At 38.9% G+C, this 17,542-nt stretch overlaps 1 protein-coding gene across 6 annotated transcripts in view; it reads left to right on the top strand.

Annotated features, from left to right (window-relative positions):
- Positions 1 to 4,548, top strand: part of robo2 (roundabout, axon guidance receptor, homolog 2 (Drosophila)) — a 460,836-nt gene extending 456,288 nt beyond the window's left edge. For 5 of the 6 annotated variants that reach the window (XM_065280537.2, XM_065280534.2, XM_065280539.2 and 2 more), the window contains 5 exons: positions 679 to 864; positions 1,421 to 1,573; positions 2,021 to 2,257; positions 2,942 to 3,136; positions 3,219 to 4,548. In XM_065280537.2, coding sequence (XP_065136609.1) covers positions 679 to 864; positions 1,421 to 1,573; positions 2,021 to 2,257; positions 2,942 to 3,136; positions 3,219 to 3,220 — 773 coding nt within the window. In that variant the 3' untranslated portion in view covers positions 3,221 to 4,548. The remainder of the gene's footprint in view (positions 1 to 678; positions 865 to 1,420; positions 1,574 to 2,020; positions 2,258 to 2,941; positions 3,137 to 3,218) is intronic. The other variant, XM_073815545.1, reaches the window with a different exon arrangement.
- Positions 4,549 to 17,542: the final 12,994 nt, after the last annotated feature.

Raw genomic sequence — 17,542 nt, 5'->3', positions numbered from 1 at the left:
TTATTATTGCACGATAACATTCAACACAAGTGCACACAGCCAAACCTTAACTTCCTTTATAGACCATTTTAAAAGATGTAAACAACACTGGTCCAGAAGCACTTCCTGTTTCATTTTGTGACTGTTTTTTTTATTTCACACATATATCATTATCTTTAAGATGTTTGTTTAACTTTTTGACTCAGTTCTATGTGTTCTGTTGGTTGTATTTTATCCCAACGTTTATCTAGTGTTAAAAAACTGAAACAGGAAGTGCTTCTGGACCAGTGTTGTTTACATCTTTTAAAACCACAAAACCATTCATAAGGGTCAAATTGAGATTGATACATCATCTATATATACATTTATACATACGAAATCGAAAATTTTGAGCAATACAATGTTTTGTTAGCTTTTGCTACAAATATACTCATACGACTGGTTTTGTTGTCCAGGGTCACATTTATGTATTTGTGCATGACTTACAGTGCTATATTTTTATGTGTGTGTTCACTGGGATCACAGCTCTATAAGTTGAGCAATGTACAGGACACTTATTGTGTCTATTTATTTAATAATCCAGTAACTTTATTACATAAAGGCCTTATTAACCCGAATTTCAGAGTACCGCGTTTCTCTGCATTCAACATGTTAGCAAAACTGGTTAATGTAACGGCACCTGCGGCCGCTCCTCTCCAGGCTCCATGGTGAACGGTTGGGGTTCGGCTTCAGAAGACGATGACAGAAACTTCTCTAGCCGCAGGTCCAGTGCCGGCAGCTCCTCAGACGGTTCGCTCTTTACCCACTGCAGCTTCGCTCAAGCCCTGGTGGCCGCTGCGGACAAGGCGGGGTACCGCCTAGACGGTACAAGCCTGACCAAGAGAGGTCCGTCTGGAAGAACTCATGTCTTCGCTCTTAACAAAATAAAGCTTCTTTTCTTCTATGTCTGCATACACTTGTGATTTCTTGCTTTTTATGTGATGAGGTTTTGAGTACAGCATGATCCAGATACTAACATCTTTTTGGGTTGCTTGTTGGGTTTCGGCGGTTGTTTTTACTTACTGGATTTCGATCCCGTGCTTTCAGGTTAATTATTTGATTTGTTAAATGGGAGCAGATCATATGCTCATGTTCTCAGATTCCTTTGTTATGCCCTTCGGCTTTGACTTCATCTTTTTCTTGCTCTATAATCTTGATTATATGCAACGCCCACAAAAATTCATGAAGTCGCTTACACAGTCTTGAACCATCTCAGGGTCATGTTTTCTCCAGCAGGCTGCATAATAGAAATGAAATGTATTGATCGATTCTTCTGCTTCTGAATGAAACTAACAAGCTATCCGCCCTTCTTCCGAACTCACTATTCATGATCCATTTGTCATTTCTGTGAGTAACCTTATAGGCTACTTCATAATCGTGGTCCTCTCTGTCACTCCCACAGGTCTACATCACAGACATCGTCCTGCCAGTCCATTCTCCACAGATGGAAGCACGATGGGCACGCACAGCCTGGGTCACCAGCGGGCGCCCAGACCCACCCGGAAACACAAAGCCCCTAGCACAGCCCCAAACCGCCGTGACGCCAGCGCTGAAGGTGAGAACATATCATCCAGGTTTTTTGACCAAGTTTATGATGCATTCGGCGGGCACTTTTATCCAAAGCATATCATATTACAGTGCATTCAAGCTATACTTCAGGGAGTTTTATCAAGTGAGCTACAGAAACACTGTAGTGTTAATCTTAAAGTAGATCTATTGCATGTTTTATTGAATTAATATTGTGGTTGCTATTGGTTACAAAAGATAGATGGGGTCATAAGAACACAGTTTGCAAAACCTATTAACAGCTCATTCAAAACCCATTAACATCACTCATCAATCAGGCTGAAATCAGTATTACCCTTTAAATGCTATTTGCGTAGATGCAAAACACACCTCCTGCCAAGATGATGCATGCACAATGGACATAAATGTAAAAAGGTGCACCTTATATACGCATTTAATTCATACAGTATGGCAACCATTTCTTGTTCCATCTCAGACCTGCCCCCACCTCCAGAGCCTCCACCCTGCCAGACAGCTCGTCTTCAGGGGGCGAGAAACGTCCCCAACCCGTCTGATCGCAAGGCTTCGTCCTTAGAGAGGCAACCTATGATGGGCCTTGAGGACCGACAGACCCGGACATCACTGGAACGCCATCGGCAGGCGCAGGACAGACTGGGGTCCATAGAGAGGGGCGAGGAGAACAGGAGGGGGCATAAAAACAGTCATGTTTCAGGTGGGTCTATACATGCCATATAAGTGTCTCTTATATGATTTTGGGGCAAATCAGCCTGGCACACAAGCACGCTCTTAATTTAGTCAAGCGGTCCTGTAAAATATGATCTTGCCATCATGGTCACCAGAGGCAGATGTTTGACAGCGCCAGCTGTGGACCCTTGGCATTCATTTACACTCCCCGCTGTAAGGAGGCCAAGCTGAAGCAAACAGATTGCCTTGTCTTCCTCTCTCAGCGAGCTCTTCCACGGCCAACGCGGCCTTCTCCAGAAACCCGCAGACAGGAGGCGCACTTATATGCACAGATGTACCCTAATCGCTCCAGCCCTCATTTTTCACTGTATACACACACGGTGCAATGAAACAAGAGCTCCATCTGTGCCCGTCTGATCATTAGGATCCGCCATTCTGGCTTTTCGGCTCAAACGGCGCAGGCCGGATGCAGGGCACGATTGGGGAACCCTTCTGCTCGTGCTCTTCAACTTCGGTTTGGGAATTCATCTGAGCATATTGCTAACGAGTAAGGTTTGGTCAAAACTGGCGAGGGTCGGACACTTTGGTACCAGTCGGACACAAACCAATTATGGATTCCAAACTGGAAACCCTTTAGTACAAAACACCTGCTGACTTTGCCTACAAGACTTGTATGGATATGTTTATATGTTACTTGTTTGTGCTATTTTAGAAGAGGCCATATTGCCATACAACAAACCGTCATTCCCATCACCTGGGGGTCACAGTTCGTCCGGGACAGCCTCATCGAAAGGGTCTACGGGTCCCCGTAAAGGAGAGGGGACGAGGGGTCAACACCAGCGCTCCAATGCAGAGCAGGCCGACAGCAGCTACATGGGGACCAATACGCAGTACTCTGGAGAATTATGTAAGGATTCGTTGATTTATCGAGATTTTATTTTATTCATTCATACACTCATGGACTGGTTTGTTGTCTTTATCTTTCACAGAGTGAGCCATTTTGATGGAAACAGACGAATGCCTTCATCTGTCCTGGATATGCTTCAATGAACTCGTAAAGCGTCAGACAGAAGAAAAGAAAAAAGAAAAAAATCTGAAAATGACGAACTGTAAATGTGATGTAAAGATGGACGTGCAACCCGCAACATCCCTCACCTTCCCCTTAAACTTTTCATTCACAGAAAATTAAAGAAAGTCGGAAAAGCGAAAGCGTTATGGAAGGCCGTCTATGTTGAACCTGCGAAAAGGAATCGGATTTCCTGTAAATATATATTCTTGACGTGGGAGATTGAAAATGACATTATTGTTATTGCATCGCTATGCAAACCGAGTTGTGTTTCCGCGCTCTCCTCCCTCTCACGCCGTTTGTACGATAAGTGAATCGATGGGCTGTGGTGCCATAGAAAATTACATTGTCATCCGTCATTTGTTAATACTTCTCATGAATTAATTGTTGTCATTATAATAATTATTATTATAATTAATTATTTTCGTTTGCACTGCAATTTTGGTGATAAGCACAAAATCATAGCTCCTGCTGACATGAAGAATTGGAGGAAAGGAAATGTGAAGGGGAGTATCTGTACTGTAACTAGAGATTAAGAAAATATATAACGGTGTACAGAGATATATTAAGATATGCCTGCGTCCGTGCCGGTTTAAAGATTTCCTCTGAGATTACGGTGGAGGAACTAGACCCTCTCCATGCTGGAAATGGGCGAACTAGTCACAGATGGGTTGGGAAAAATGTTTGCAGGGACATTTGTAATGTAAACTGGATCAACTTTCAACTCTTTCCACTGCCCTTAGCATTTCTACCCTAGTAAAATTCTCGTTCACTTGGCCCGATTGGATTTTTTTTTTATCTGCACTGGACTACAGATACCAAACTTTTCTTCGTCCTCACTCTTTGTGGCTTGCTTTTGTTTTACATTTGGATAATTTTATTTTTATTCTGTCTGAGCAACACGGCTAATGTTTGGAGGTGAATCGATCAGATTTTCTGTTTATACGTTTTTATTTCGATCTCCACTTTGAAAGCAAGCACTTGCAACGTGAGCAATTTAAAAGCCATATGAACAAAACTACAACGCCCGGCCTTCCTGTAAGGTTTCTGCCTTCCTCTAGAGGTTTTGTAGGTGTTCGTTTGTCTCAGATCACGAGTGGAGAGTCAGGTACTTAATTTTACTTTTGTTGAGCACTTAATGGATCGTGTTGTTTTGTTTTTTATATATTTCTGACAATGTCACAAAGGTTTTGTTTATTCCCTGTGGTTCTTCTATTTTTCCTATGCATGGCGCCAAATTATTGCAATTGGTTATGATTATTATGAGTATCATGATTGTACCGCAGCTGTCAACTGGGGTGGTACCCTTTCGAAACATATACAGCTTTGGACCTAAAGAGGTCATATAAGCACCTCAGAGGTACATATTGGTACTAAATATATTTATACATTACAAACGCATATATACAGTATATTTGTACCTATAATGGTACATATAGGGGCCTTTTTATAGGGTACTGCCCCAGTGACAGTTCGGATACATATTTTGACAATTTTTTCTGACAGTGTAGTGAGGCTTTAAGTCTCTAAAATTAATATAAAATTGGTCTTAAATATAGGATTACACATATATGGCAGGATCGCCGCATGATCGCTAAGCCAACGTGGTTTTTCCACATCTTTAGTTTGAGGTAAAACATCCATCAGATCTTTGGAGAAATCTTCTTTAGTCCATCTACACAGACCAGACCACCATATACCAACCAGTAATACAATTTTACATATTTGAACCTGGACAACTAAACCAGTCATAAGTTGCAGCCTTTATATTTGTAGCAATAGCCAACAGTATATTGTATGGGTCAAAATGATCGATTAGGATCAATCATTAAGATCATGTTCCATTAAGACATTTTGTACATTTCCTACCATATATATAGCCAAAATGTATTTCTCATTTGTAATATGTGTTGCTAAGGACTTCATTTGGATGATTTTCTCAATATTTTCATTGTTTTTTTGTTTTGTTTTTTGCACCCTCCGATTCCAGATTTTCTAATAGTTGTATCTCGCCAAATATTGTTTTATCCTAACAAACCATATACAGTGGGGGAAAATAAGTATTTGACACATCAGCATTTATATCAGTAAGGGGATTTCTATGTGGGCTATTGAAACAAAAGAGGGGTACTGATAGGGGGCAGGGTTTCTCTCTCAATACTGACAGACTTAAATGGGTTTCTATGCCATTTTGCACCTTGTTCTCTTCATGTGTTCAATTATTCCCTGTGTCATTTCACTTTATTTATTATGACTCAACTTGTATACTTAAATGTTCTGATTTCTTTGTATGAATTCAATATTTGGCTTGATGGCTAAAATCTGGTGGAAATTTTGTGTCAATAGCCCACTTGAAATCTCCATGCTGATAAAAATGCTGATGTGTCAAATACTTATTTTCCCATGGTATCAATGGAAAACGTATTTATTCAGATTTATACATCTCAATTTAAAAAGACAATTACCCTTATGACTGGTTTTGTAGTCCAGGGTCACATATATAAATATATGTGATGTACAAAAGCTGCTCTAAAGGATTTCTTTACTTCAGAATGTTCATGAGATATTGGTGAAACTGTTTGGTTGTTCTTTTCATACTTTTCATTCGCAGATGAAAACCCTCCTGGTCTGAGCCGTTGTCGTCAAACATTAATGTCATTGTCTTAATATTCACATCATTTCAATGCTAATGTCCAGCTGTTTGGAATAATGAGGTGCGAACAAGTATCTCAGGTGATTTTACATCTGTGTGGGTGGTGTTGATGTGGGTGTATATAAATGTATATATTCATATGCATCCTCACGTAAAGAGAGTTCCTTTCATGTTCGCTATTGAAACGTTTTCCCACCCCTCGTACCTGATGGATCACTATACAGTATATGCTCTCTTCCTTTTTGGCCCCGTCGACAGTGGATGTCCATTTCTTCCTTTCATCTGAAACGTGCCGGTACACTAAATGTCCATAAGACAAGATGTCACTTACAGAACATACCAAAATTAATATTGATATTTCTAATGTCTAATGCATTTTAGTGTCTTTTTTAATACCTGTTTCTTTAAACATCACAGTGTTGTTGTTTTTTGTATTTATTAAGATAATAAAGGTATATTGTGAAAAATGCATAAAGGTTGTGGAAGACAAAATGCTTCTCCTTGACTTCATTTCATGCTGTGAATCGGCCGAGTTTAAGAATTTCTATGTACATGTATATCAACATAATAGCAACAAAAGTCAATCCTTTACAACAAGGCAGCACACACAGATAATGAACTATTGAAACTTGTGAATTAAATCTTATCCCAGAATTCCCAATTATTTTACATTCACATTATGTATCTCTAAGAAGAAGAGTAGATAAAATATCCAGCACAATGTGCTCCGTTGCAATACTGCACATGTTGGAAAATGTAGTGGGATATATAGACATTACTTCACAGAAAATGCACATATCAGTTTTGGGCACCGTACTGTTCAAGGCTTGCCTTTCAAAACTTTTGATAGTACACATTTCAATGTGTAGGGACATTTTACATAGACGAGGGCTTAGATTGCAATTAAAACAATTTGGAGATTTTGTTCTGTAATAACATTACTTGAAAACATACCAAATGAGTCTCTTGTGAGCAAACATTATTATGTGCATCATGAGGGAGTCAGAGTTTGTTATTAAACAACAAAAAGCAAAAGAAATATCTAGTCATTGAGATACAGGTGCTCGAGAGAAAATGTCTGCTGAATGTGATTAAAAAATGGCAAATTATGACTAATTCACTATAAGAATTATGTGATTCATCTACACTTATATATATTTATATATTTAATATGGAAGACACTGTTATCCAACACGTCTTGCAATCCATTTAAGGTGTACATGTATGTGTTGGATCAAACCCATAACCTTTGTGCTGCTTGCCATTCTATCTTTAAGGCATCTAACTAAAAGAGGCAAAAATCTGCTGTAGATTTCAATTCTTTATAGACAGTTTCAGCAGTAACAACCAGTGACGGCCCGTGACTGCTCATCCGAGGGGCGCAAATTCAAAATAAGTGTTCAGAGTGTCATCTGTGTTTTTTTGTGTTTTCAAAATATGTGTATGTTGCATCATGTGAATCATGTGCATCACGTGTTTTGTCAAAATAAGTGCCTGCTGCACACGCGTCAAAACTGTTTATGATAAAAGAGACGCTCACGTTCACAAAATACACGCAAAACACTCCCTTAACAGTAAACTCTGATTACGCATGAGATTATCTGGCAAACGTGAGCGTCTCTTTTATCATAAACCCTTTAGATGCATCTGAAGCAGGCACTTATTTTGAGAAAACACGTGATGCACACAGGATCACTCGACGTGCAGAACACATATTTTGAAATTATGAACCACACACATGACGGGCTACATACATGTTGTGACAAACTTTGCATCGAGTGCCCTTGAAAAAAGAAGTCACTGGCTGCCACAGGTAACAACATAAACAAACGGCTTTCTTGGAACAAACGTAACTTACAGTAAACTTACACAATAAATCACTCTAAAAACAAACGGTGCTAAATAGCACTAAAAGTGGTTCTTCTTGGCTCGTAATCATAGAGGAACCATTTTAAGTGCCATATAGCACCGATGAAGTACCCGTGTAGCACTGGTGTAGAACCATATTGGGCTATGTAGAACCATATGTGGTGCTATATGACCCCCGTATGATTCTTCATAGGTGCTTCATAGGTGCAATATAGCACGAAAAATGGTTCCTCTATGATTACGAGCCAAGAACCACTTTGGTTCGTTTTTAGAGTGGTTTAAGCTAAATAAATAACAAGTAGATTACCTTAGTTTATACCACGGGCCTGTGGAATGCTTTATTCTGGTTGGTTGAAAATGTTCCATAGGTTTTGATTATTTTTCTGTAAACCGCACATCTAACCTGTCAAATGTCTTAAAGGAGACATATCATGCTAAATCCACTTTCTTGGCTCTTAAATGCATTTTGTTGTATATTTGTAGTGTTTATAAGTACATAAAAGTTGAAATTATTCTCTTCAGGTGCTTTGTTGATATCTTTATATTCTGTTTTGGTCACATTTTCCAACCTGTTCTGATTTTTCTATTATCTATTACGTTTTTGAACAATTACGTCACAGTATTTGCAGCGGAACTGCCAAAAAAGGACATCGACTCCCAGCCCAACACTTCGAGAAATCCGCCATTTTTTATTTCTCGCTGCGATATTGTAGTCCAAGCTCAAGGATGCAGAAGTTACGAGAGAATAAGAAATGTACCCACATCTGTGGGTAAAGTCATTTTTGTGTGCCCGAAGCACTTCAAGGATAACTACTTCACATATCTCCGCCAGTATAAAGAAGGATTTGCCGATAGATTTCGTCTGATTGAGGGGTCAATTACTTCTATCTTTGGAGACGACGAGCAGAGCACTTCGGTAAGCTGTAAATAACTTTAAAAAAGCAAAGTACACGGTGGTCATGGTTTAGCAGTGCCGTTTCTCAATCCGAAGGCTGCAGCATGCGGAGATCGCTTTTGGTCATCAAGCCTGGTTTAAGTAAACTGATCATTATATTTGCAAGTCATGAACATATAACAACAACTTACGATTAACTAAGAATAATAGTTTATCTCTGCTATAAAACTACAAAAATGGCCGAACGGGGTGGAGTTTAACCGTGTGTCACCTCTGCAACCTGGAGAGGGGGCAGGGTATGACGTGCATTTAAAAAGACAGCACCAAAATGAGTTGCTCTCAGACGCACATCAGAAAAGGGGTAGAAAGGGGGCCTGTGGGGCTATAATAATGAGGAATTCAGACCCACCAGGTCAATGTTTGCTTCGCCTCGTGCCACATTACCACCTTGGGTGTGCATTATTTTCAAATAATTCACCAGGTCAATGTTTGTTTCGCCTCGTGCCACATTACCACATTGGGTGTGCATTATTTTCAAATAATTCAACAGGCCGTCGTCAATTATTCCTTACTCAAATCATAGCTAATATTACTGTGTAAAATTAATGTTAATAAATTAAAATTAATTAATGTTAACTAGATCGGTTGTCAAACCTCCCTTCGTCTTTTGTTATTTTCGACGAGGTATTTGTTCCAGGGTTCAGGTTAGCCACTAGCAACAACGCGTGTTCGTCAGATGAAACCATTTACAGTACATAGCGCTTTTCACAATTTTGCATTGTAAGCACATGTAATAAAAAACACAGAAACATAATTTAAAAACAAACCAAAAAACAGGAATAATATATTTTTTCTTTAAAAATAAAAATTTAATTTAAAGAAAATCATATCAAAATAATTTATAAAGTATAAAATATCAGCAAAAATTCCCAATTTAATGGTTTCTGAAGGATAAAAATGATCATGATACTACACAAACCTGAACTATATTTTTCTCTTGATAAAAACTGTGTGCTTTGTTAAAATAAAGAATTGGATTTTTGTTTCATAGAAAATAGCTTTAAACATTCTGTTTAAAACGATCTATTTGAAAGGGTCATGAATAATAATGTTGAGCTCTGCTCTGATTGGCTGTTTGTCAGAGCAGCTGTTTTCATTAGCTGTGTGTATGCGTGTGAACAAACCTCAATGATTGAGTCTGTATCATACGAAAATACAGGATTTAAGGAATAATCAATTGTTTGGAGATTGTTAATGGACGTTTCTGAGTGGTAAGTTAGTGTTTTTTTCAGTATGGACCTGCAAACGCAACTGTAACGTTAATAGTAAAACTTCAGTCTAAACGTTAGCATATAGCATTAACTAGCATATAGCGCTAACTCGGCAGCAGTCACAACTTTGTTTAAATCATTGTATTGTACTTAATTTAATGTGTAATTTAATATTGGGGGCATACATATATAGACTGTAACGTCTCAGTCGGTGTTATGTTGAGATTAGTCTGTTTACCAGTGGTCTTTTGCGTGCACGAGGTTTACATAAGGAGGAGGAAACAATCGCATTTGAGGTCATTAACTTTACCATGTACATATCATATTATTCATATATGGCTAGGTACATTTCCAGCATTTTAAATAACCCTTTTTTATGTGTGTCTGTGTAGTATTATAACACAAACCATGCGATAATTTGCATTACTGGCCATTCAGGATTTAGTAGCGTATGTTGGTTTTGTTCTGTCAGGTCTCTTAATATATTTTATGTTTTATCTCTGGATTCAAAGTGTAAAGGAGACATGAGTAATGGATTAGTGGTGAGAAAGATAAAATTGTAAGGAATCATGTAGTGAAAATAACCCAGCGTTTGTGTTCACTGGTACAGTAAGTGACTGTGTTTGTTTTTATAGCACCTGCTCTGTGTTTTCATTGACTGTGACCCTCAAAATGCAAGTTACACAAACGTACACAAACACACCCCGATGCCTCCGGTATGCCTGTAAGTCTTAAAAATAATGACTAACCCTTTTATTTCGCCAGCGAAGCAACTTTTTCTCTCTCTCCCAATTTCATGGCTTTTCCCTTCTCATTTCACCTGCTTCGCCTAAATGCATTTGTCTTCCTTTACTTGGGAAATGGTTCCCATCTAGAATTGCAATTTTTAAATCCGGTCTGCACGGTTTTATTGTTGGTTCTTTTGTAGATGCTTGAATATTGATTTTAATTGCATGCATTGAGCATGATGTTTGCTCTTTAAAGTCATTGCATTTGGTGGCTGTATTTAAACCCATGACTTCCAGCAGATAAATGCATGAGTCAGTCTGTGTTGCCATTCCTGGATGCTTTAGGGATGTGCTGGTATGTAGGTTAATTAAAGGAAACATTCATGCCTACTGTTGCTGTTTTTCCACTCTTTCTGTTCTCTCTCTCTCTCTCTCTCTCTCTCTCTCTCTCTCTCTCTCTCTCTCTCTCTGTCTGTCTGTCTGTCTGTCTCTCTCTCTCTCTCTCTCTCTCTCTCTCTCTCTCTCTCTCTCTCTCCCTCCCTGTCTAATGAGGAATGGAAACAGGGAGGCCGGTGGTACCAGTACAACACAATTCATCATTTATGTCATCTTTAGTAAAGCCAGCTGCTCGGAACAGACATGGAAAATTAGCATTTCAACCTCTCTCTTTCTATTCCTCTCTCGTCAATCCTTCACTGTTAATGGTCTTTCCTTATCATTTAACTTGGGAAACTAATTCCTTTCTTTGATGATTGTGACCCACATGTGTCTTTCTGTCTTTCCATTCTGCTTAAACGGCATTTTCTTTGGATGAGATGTCAAGACAAAATAATTTTTATAGATTTGTTAAAGTTCTGGTTTGAGTCTCTTCATTAGCTTGTCTTGCTAATCTGCTTGTGCACAAGAAATCGCGTTGCTTTCACGCGTCGTGCTGTGTAACAATTGCAGCTCTACCTTAGACAATAAAACTATTTCTAGATTACCATACTGAGATTTAGATGTACATAAACATCACTTTACAATTTAATATCTGTTTGTGTATATAATATCAAGTCAAGTAGCTTTATTGTCATCAACTATAGAGGGTATGCATTGACGTCACTTTTCCACGTGACCACGCCGGAACTCGCCCCGTCGAGTGGCAAACGTTCAACAAAATGGCTGGTTTTTATAGCGGCTGCTGTGAAAATGCCAGTAAAACGGACTATTATCAGCTTAAATTGAATTTAGTTGGACTTGATAGCAGAGGTGGACAATACTACATTTTCCATGCATCTGTGCTTTATTAGGATGTTTGTATTGGGAAAAACTTATGATAATATGCTGTTAATATGTAACATAATATGTATGTAAAACACGGATAAAATACAAATACTTAAAAAATACTTTTAAGTAGAAAGCAAAACCTGTGGTCAGTGGAAGTTGGCATGAACAATCTATTTATTTCTCCTTTATGTGGTTTTTTGGCAATCTGTAAAACGATATCTCCGAAATCTTGTTAATCTGTTAGTACTGTCTATCGCACAACAGCTGTTTTAACCTAACCACATGAAGTGCATGTGTGCAACCTAATGCAAACTAGGGCTGTGATGATGCATGGCGTTTCCCATAAAAAAACTGTCTAAAATAATAATGTGACACTCGTCAAACACAATCATTCAAAATATTCTTTATTATCATGAAAATACCTGAAACAATTTAAAGAACAGCGATGTAATATATCCTTACAGGCATTTCCTGGGGTGCGTTCCACTCCAGTTTTAGACACGCACTCGCGAACTTCCCTAAACACTTCCCCTCGGGGGAATCCCTGTCGCCATTTTGAAGTGCGTTCCACTTTGTCAAGTGGACGAGGGAAGTTTGTATGGACAGACTCTCGCTCCCTCGATTATGACCGAGGGAGCGAGTCTACTTCATATGTACACTTCAGGCAGCTCTATATCCCACAATGCATCACGATTGTGACGTCACTTCAGCAACTCGCACTTTGCACATGGAGGGGGTGGTCTCCACTTTCCATGTGATCAAGGGCTTAGGGCGATCCATTTGAACCTACTTCAAGTGTTTCAGCAGTAGTGGGCACTCGTACAACGTAAGCAATGACGTACATCTGAGCGAACGAGACTGAGGGAAGTTAGCGAGGGAAGCTCATAAAAAACGAACTGGAATGCAGGGCTGGAATAGCGCTTGTAATGGTTCTTCTTCTGTGGCACAAATGGAGTTTCTGTACGAGAGCGCCCTCTGGCTTTTGGATGTGGTGGTATTTCACCGTAATTCATAAAAATGTATTCATTCAGAAAACGCGCATTTGCACGATTAATCATCCCAGCCTTAATGCAAACAGTGCCAGACAACAGACAGAGCAAAAGATAATGCATACAAAAGTGTAAAATAGCACCAAACAGTATACAGTGAAAGTGCTTGTAAATATCTGTACACGTATTATAGGAATATAAACATGATTTGTGCCAATTATTTAATGAAGCTTGATAAAAGCCCCCTGTAAATATACACAACAATAAGCTCATCATTGCAAGTTTACGTGAACTATATAAACTCTTATATGGGCTCCGAAATAAATCTGCTTCGCACTCACGTTCCCTCTGAGACAGGAGTTATTGCACAACTCTTTGTGCAGAAAGATGAGATCTGTAAATTATTAAACACACTTTTATGTTTTATTCTACCATTTCTTGTTAAGAAGATCAGTAGATCCAACCAAGGTCTTTCGCTTTTGACTCAAAGGTTTAATTTTTACTTTTATCTTTCAGCTCTCCTATCTTTTCATAAACTCAAATCCACTAAGCTTTCACTGCTCTCTTTATAAGTCTGGAAGGCTGCGGTTAGCTGCAATTACCCATGAACACTTGCGAGAACTTTTCTTTTATCGAGCTGAAAAAGAACCAGAAGGCCAATCTCACAGCAGACAAGAACGTCTGAATGAAATTGAACATCTATTCAACCAAGAAAATAATTTTACCGGGCCTCAGCCTCGACGTTCACCTGAACATCCACCTGTTGGAGGGATGAGATCGGAGATTTGTCTTCAGGTGGATTGGCTGATGAACATCTCTTAATCAAGCTGTAATTGTTTGAGCAGAACCCTGGGTGACCTGGCTAATGGAAATGGCCCAGATTAATGATGTGTGCTCAGTCACACAGTGGGTGGTGCCGCCCATACCCACGAGTCATTGGCTCCTTCATTCATTTATTAATTAAAGGGTAACAATGAGCCGGGAAACAAAGAAACGGCACGCAGGCAGGACAATGAGGAGGAGATGGTCTTTCTGCGTTGTGCTATGATTTATGTGTGCGCTTAAGTCAATTAATAATTACTTTTAAATTGATCACAGTTTGAAATTAATTATTTAATTATAAAAGGACAATATAGGGCTGTTGTGACACATTAGCCTGTCATGAATCATTTTTTAAGGCGGCAATGGGGAAGGTGAAATGAATTCTCAAATCTGAGAATAAACCTGACTGTGAATTAGCCAAACTTTGTGTTTTTTCATAAATCTATTTAGTTGCTCAGATTAAAGGTGCAATGTGGGACTTTTAGTGGTATCTAGCGGTGAATTGCAACCAACGACTCAGTCCACAGCTCACTCCTTCTTTTTGAAACGCATATGAAGCTAGGGTGGCTGCTACAGGACAAGCATGTCATCATCCAAGACATCTATTCATGAATATCAGATGATGTCACTCAAATCTCAAACTTGTCTTCCGCCTGTTTGAGTACCTGATGTGGTTGCAAAAGAACTAGAAGCTATGCCTTTAATATGTTGTGGGCATCAAAATCGCTATTTTTACAAAACTAAGAAGGCTCAACACAAACATGATACTTTGCTCGAAGTATCACCTGTGTCTCTACATGTGAACTCGAGCATTGAGAACATTGTTTGTGTACACAGAGTTTACTAAAAAGAAGGTTTTGAACAACTGACTTTGGCTGTTTTGGTGTCCCCTCGCCGCCATCTTCCCAGTCAAGATGTATCGATCTCCGAATGCGACGTAAAGAGGGAGGAGAGTAAAGATTGATAGCTCCTAAAGCATAGTTCCATATAAATGCATGGATAATTGGTCGTTTTGTCGCAAGTGAAAAACAATATTGACCTTCTAGTTAAAAAAGGAGCTTCATACAAGTTTCATTCATTCGCATTCGTAGATCGATTCTTTATGTCTGGCAAAGATGGCGAGCAGACAACAAAACAGCGAAAGTCAGTTGTTCAAAACCTTTCATTTTAGTAAACTCTGTGTACAAAAAACAATGTTCTCAATGCTCACGTTAATCTGTAGAGATCCAGGTGATACTTCGAGCAAAGTTTCATGTTGTGTCGTGCCGCCTTAGTGTTGTAAAAATAGTGGTAGTTCAGTAGCAGCAGACAGCGACCGGAAGAACGCATCAGGGATCGAGTAGGCATCACACGCTAACCAAGATATATTTTTTATAGTAGCGTTTATTTTCATGACAGTCGAGGTGTGAAATGTTGTCTCTCGTAGCCATTCCTGTATCCGTAAAGAATCATAGACAGTAAAAGATAAGAAATCCATAAATCGTAGCAAGCTAGCTAATGCTTGTCAGTTAGCCTTCTGGTACTTGGTAGGTTCTCAAGATGGCGGCAGTAAGCTGAAAAAAAGGGCGGATGACGTAAATGGTCACATGCAGGGTTTCCCGCAGCACTTTTCAGTTCGGGCGGCCCACCTAAGCTGGGATACCCTACCACCTTAACTAGGTTGACCAAAAAAAATTTGCAAAAAGGCTGTCAAGTGCATCTCGGAGAATAGCATGGATGCGCTTCACACCGCGAGCGGGCACGTGTTCATTTTCTGTCATAGTTTCTTCAAAATTGAGTTTAATTTGGGTGTTTTAAATAAAAATATTTTCATCATGACGCGTACGCCCCGCCCCTTTGATTGCCACGCCCCCGGCCCGCCCACCGGCACAACCCTACCACCTTAACTAACACATTTTCTGCGGGAAACCCTGACATGACTTATAATCATCTATGCAACAGTTTGTCCGTTTAGGGCTACTGTAAAAACATGACGGCGCAAAATGGCGACTTCCATGTAAGGAGACCCACGGTGTATGTAGATAAAAACGGCTCATTAAAAGGTAATAAAAACAACACAGTTCATTATGTAAGGCCATTATACACGATTAATAATATAGGTATGTATATTACATTGCATTTTTGTCAGGGTTGCGTTTTCTCAACAACAATGTTAACTCGCTGCTAAACCACCATAGTATGATGCATAGTTGGAGAAACTAACTACCTTGTCAAGACTGTTTCCTGAAAACATAGTAACTTTGTCGCACATTTGTCATTCGAACCATTTTGGTTCAACAACACTTGATGATGTCACGTGGGGCGTGGAGTACTTGGCAAACAGTTTAAATCGATTTAATGTCAAGATTTTTGCTGTTTAATGACGTAAATTGCATCGGAAGACTGATTTTGTTATCGTGATTTAGTCCTCTATTGTTTTATTTCAAAATATTTCATTAATTCGCGAGTTCCCTCTTACCCCTCCTAGGCATTCCCCAGGGTCTTAAAGCCAGGGGGGTACACGCATGTGCACTTTTCAAAAACAGCGCTTTAATTCTGTTTGCAAACTAAAATATGTAAATTGGACATTTAAAATATTTAATTGCGAAAATATACTTATCGTTTTATATTTTATACATACTTATACATATACTTTATACATTTAATACAAAATTTTATATTTTAGCCAGGAAAGAATTTTTGGTGGGTTGTAAAATTAGAAATGTAATTGTTTCCCCTGAAATACATTTTGAAATATATGTTAATATATGAAGGTTTGAAACTAAATATATTTTCAAATTCAAAGATATCAAATATATGCATGACATACATGACATACAACATATTTGGTGAGGCAAATGTCATATGGAGTTACCGTTCTGTTCTTAACAATTAAAACTCAGAGTTTTCAATAGCTTACTGCATTTGCTCACAATAGTATTTGATAAAAGCTTTTGTGAAAATGTCAGCATGAATGAATGATTTCTACTGTATATGTCTGCGTGCTGCTGAAACTTCAGATCCATTTCAACCTTCGCACACTTTGGGGATTAAAGCAGATTTCACTTATGACATTCTGGATATCTTTGGTAATAAAAGTACAAGAGGAAAATGTCACTCTTTTCATCGGCCTCCATCTGGCAGATGAGTAATTATCAAGCACTGACTCCACAAGACACAGCACAGGAGATGAGATGGAGAAATACAGCCCCTTTAAACCCAGTCTGCCCCCTAAACCCACTAACTCCTGTCAACTAAAGATATAAAGGTGACATTGAAGAGGTTACTACAAACGTAAGGGTGAGGTGCAACGCTGAAACGAATCTGACAGACGAAACGAAAATGTCTTTCATGTCAGTTTTGCCTTCACGATCATAGATAGACACCGCAGTGCTGCGAAGCCTGCTATAGGTCAACGAAAGACATATATGTAAATGAGGGGTTCCTTTTTAGATAAAGCATTTACATGTAGCATATACATTTCTTTATTGCATATATGCGTATTACAAAAACGTTTTGTCTCTAATTACATATCATAATAATTAGATATTGGTAGTTATTTATTGTTATAAAACGGTTAGTTCCAATCCTTGATTCTGATTGGTCAATAGGTGTGCTTTATTCACGATAAAACACGGCTATGACCGCTTCACCCAACGGTTCTGTTTATCACTGCGCCCTTAGCAACCACACACATCGATTTGTTGTTTTTGTTTGAGCTTTCATGCATATTACACATTGGAACACATTTTTGTTCATGGTCAGGGACTATTTT

This window comes from Paramisgurnus dabryanus, chromosome 8 (assembly GCF_030506205.2).
Source record: "Paramisgurnus dabryanus chromosome 8, PD_genome_1.1, whole genome shotgun sequence".
NCBI classification, from domain to species: Eukaryota; Metazoa; Chordata; class Actinopteri; order Cypriniformes; family Cobitidae; genus Paramisgurnus; species Paramisgurnus dabryanus.
This window is presented reverse-complemented; position numbering and strand designations above follow the sequence as displayed.